This window comes from Austrofundulus limnaeus, unplaced genomic scaffold (assembly GCF_001266775.1).
Source record: "Austrofundulus limnaeus strain Quisiro unplaced genomic scaffold, Austrofundulus_limnaeus-1.0 Scaffold235, whole genome shotgun sequence".
NCBI classification, from domain to species: Eukaryota; Metazoa; Chordata; class Actinopteri; order Cyprinodontiformes; family Rivulidae; genus Austrofundulus; species Austrofundulus limnaeus.
Window position 1 is genome coordinate 839066 of NW_013952637.1, and position 2108 is coordinate 841173.

The following is a 2108-nucleotide window of genomic DNA, read 5'->3' on the forward strand; positions in this document are numbered from 1 at the left end:
GATCTGGACTGGGACCACAGTGATCTGGACTGGGACCACAGTGATCTGGACTGGGACCACAGTGATCTGGACTGGGACCACAGTGATCTGGACTGGGACCAACAGAACCAGCCTCAGCCGTTGATGCACGTGGACATGGCAGACCTTCAGCACGGACACCATGTGAGTCGGACCTGGACTCGGCTGTAGCAGGTCCCGGGACGTGATGCCCAGGCGGGGCTTGTTGTCTCTCCAGGGTCGGGTCCGCTGGCTCTTCCTGGGCCTGTTCCTGCTGCTGGTGCTGCTGCTGTTTGCGTACCTGCTGGAGTGCACGCCGCCCGCAGACGTGGGCCTGGTCCGGCCCGGCCCGGCAGGGGAGGCCTACGGGAAGGAGTACTACCAGGCCCTGCTGCAGGAGCACGAGGAGCGCCACCTGAGCCGCGCCTCCAGCCTGAAGCGGCAGATCGCTCAGCTGAAGCAGGAGCTGCAGGAGATGAGCGAGAAGCTGAAGCTGATGCAGGACAGGAAGGAGCCCCCGGGGGTCCAGGGTCTGGGGGAGAACAAGGACCAGGAGCCCGGAGACCTGCTGGAGTACCTGCACTCCCAGATCGACAAGGCCGAGGTGAACACGGGGGCCCGCCTGCCCAGCGAGTACGCCCTGGTTCCCTTCCAGAGCTTCACCTCCTCCAAGGTGTACCAGCTGGAGATGGGCCTGACCCGGCACCCGGAGGAGAAACCGGTCCGCAAAGACCGCAGGGACGAGCTGGTGGAGGTCCTGGAGGCGGCGCTGGACATCATCAACAACCCCGACGAGGAGGACGGCGTGGAGGACGACGTTCCCATGCAGCGGCAGACGTACACCGACGGTCACTTCACAGAAGGTCCGACCCAAACCGCCATCAGAACCGTGGTAGAACCTTCCGTCTAAATCTGTTTCTGATCTTCCCGTTGGGCAGGACTGTACCGGACGGAGCGAGACAAAGGGACGCTGTACGAGCTCTTCTTCGCCCAGGAGGAGTCCAGCAGCTTCCGTCACGTCACGCTCTTCAGACCGTTCGGGCCCATCATGAAGGTCCGCAGCTCGTCTGTGGACACGTCAGGGATGATCGTCAACATCATCGTTCCTCTGGCGGGCCGGGTCGAAACCTTCTTGCAGTTCTTACACAACTTCAGGTTGGGATGGGTCGGGAGCGGGACGTGACCCGTCACAGCTGCGTCAGCTGATCATGAACCGAAATGTTCGGCTCATTTAAGAGACGGCTGCTGGGATTTTTAAAAATATTTTCCCCATAAAAACATGAAGATCTCTTCGGTTCTTGGATAAAACATTATGTTGCTTCAGCATTTTTTTAAGCTGCTTTTAGCTAATGTACTGCTTTAGTTTTTAGCTAAGCTTTTTTTCCATTTCAATACTTTTAGCTAACATTTTGCTTCTTTTAGATTTTAGTCTTTTGCTTCTTTTTAGCTCGGGTACTATTTCTGTTTCAGCTGCCCCAGTCTTTTTTTATCAGTCATTCAGCCATTTTTCTGCAGTTGTTTTAGCTACTTTTTTTCAGCGGTTGTTTCAGTCTTTCAGCAGCGTTTCAGCAGTTGTTCAGCAGTGTTTTCTCAGTCGTTCATCAGTCTCTCCTTCTGTTTTCAGGCAGGTGTGCGTTCAGCAGGACAGACGGGTTTATCTTACCGTGGTTTATTTTGGACAGGAAGGTCTTCAGGACGTGAAGTCGTCTTTGGAGAAAATGTCCAGGTTTGTCTTCTGAAGCAGCTTCCTGTTTCTGTTTGGACCCGGTGGTTCTGTTGACCCAGATTTGTGTTCTGTCAAAGCGAGGAGAGCTTCTCCAACTACACTCTGATCCCCGTGTACGAGGAGTTTTCCCGTGGTCGGGGTTTGGACATCGGAGCCCACGCATGGGACAGAGGGGACGTCCTGATGTTTTTCTGTGATGTGGACATTCATTTTACACTGGAGTTCCTCAACACCTGCCGTCTCCATGCTGCTCCCAGTAAGTTTATCACTGGTTTCTCTGATTTTTATCACTGGTTTCTCTGATTTTATCACGGTTTCTCTGATTTTTATCACCGGTTTCTCTGATTTTTATCACCGGTTTCTCTGATTTTTATCACCGGTTTCT

At 53.9% G+C, this 2108-nt stretch overlaps 1 protein-coding gene across 1 annotated transcript; it reads left to right on the top strand.

Annotated features, from left to right (window-relative positions):
• On the top strand, positions 1-1979 carry csgalnact2 (chondroitin sulfate N-acetylgalactosaminyltransferase 2; the record flags this gene model as incomplete). The annotated part of the gene is given in 4 exon segments (XM_014019911.1): positions 1-860; positions 936-1152; positions 1622-1723; positions 1801-1979. Coding segments are annotated over 4 exon segments (1153 nt in total), but the record flags the coding sequence as incomplete, so codon positions are not given.
• Positions 1980-2108: the final 129 nt, after the last annotated feature.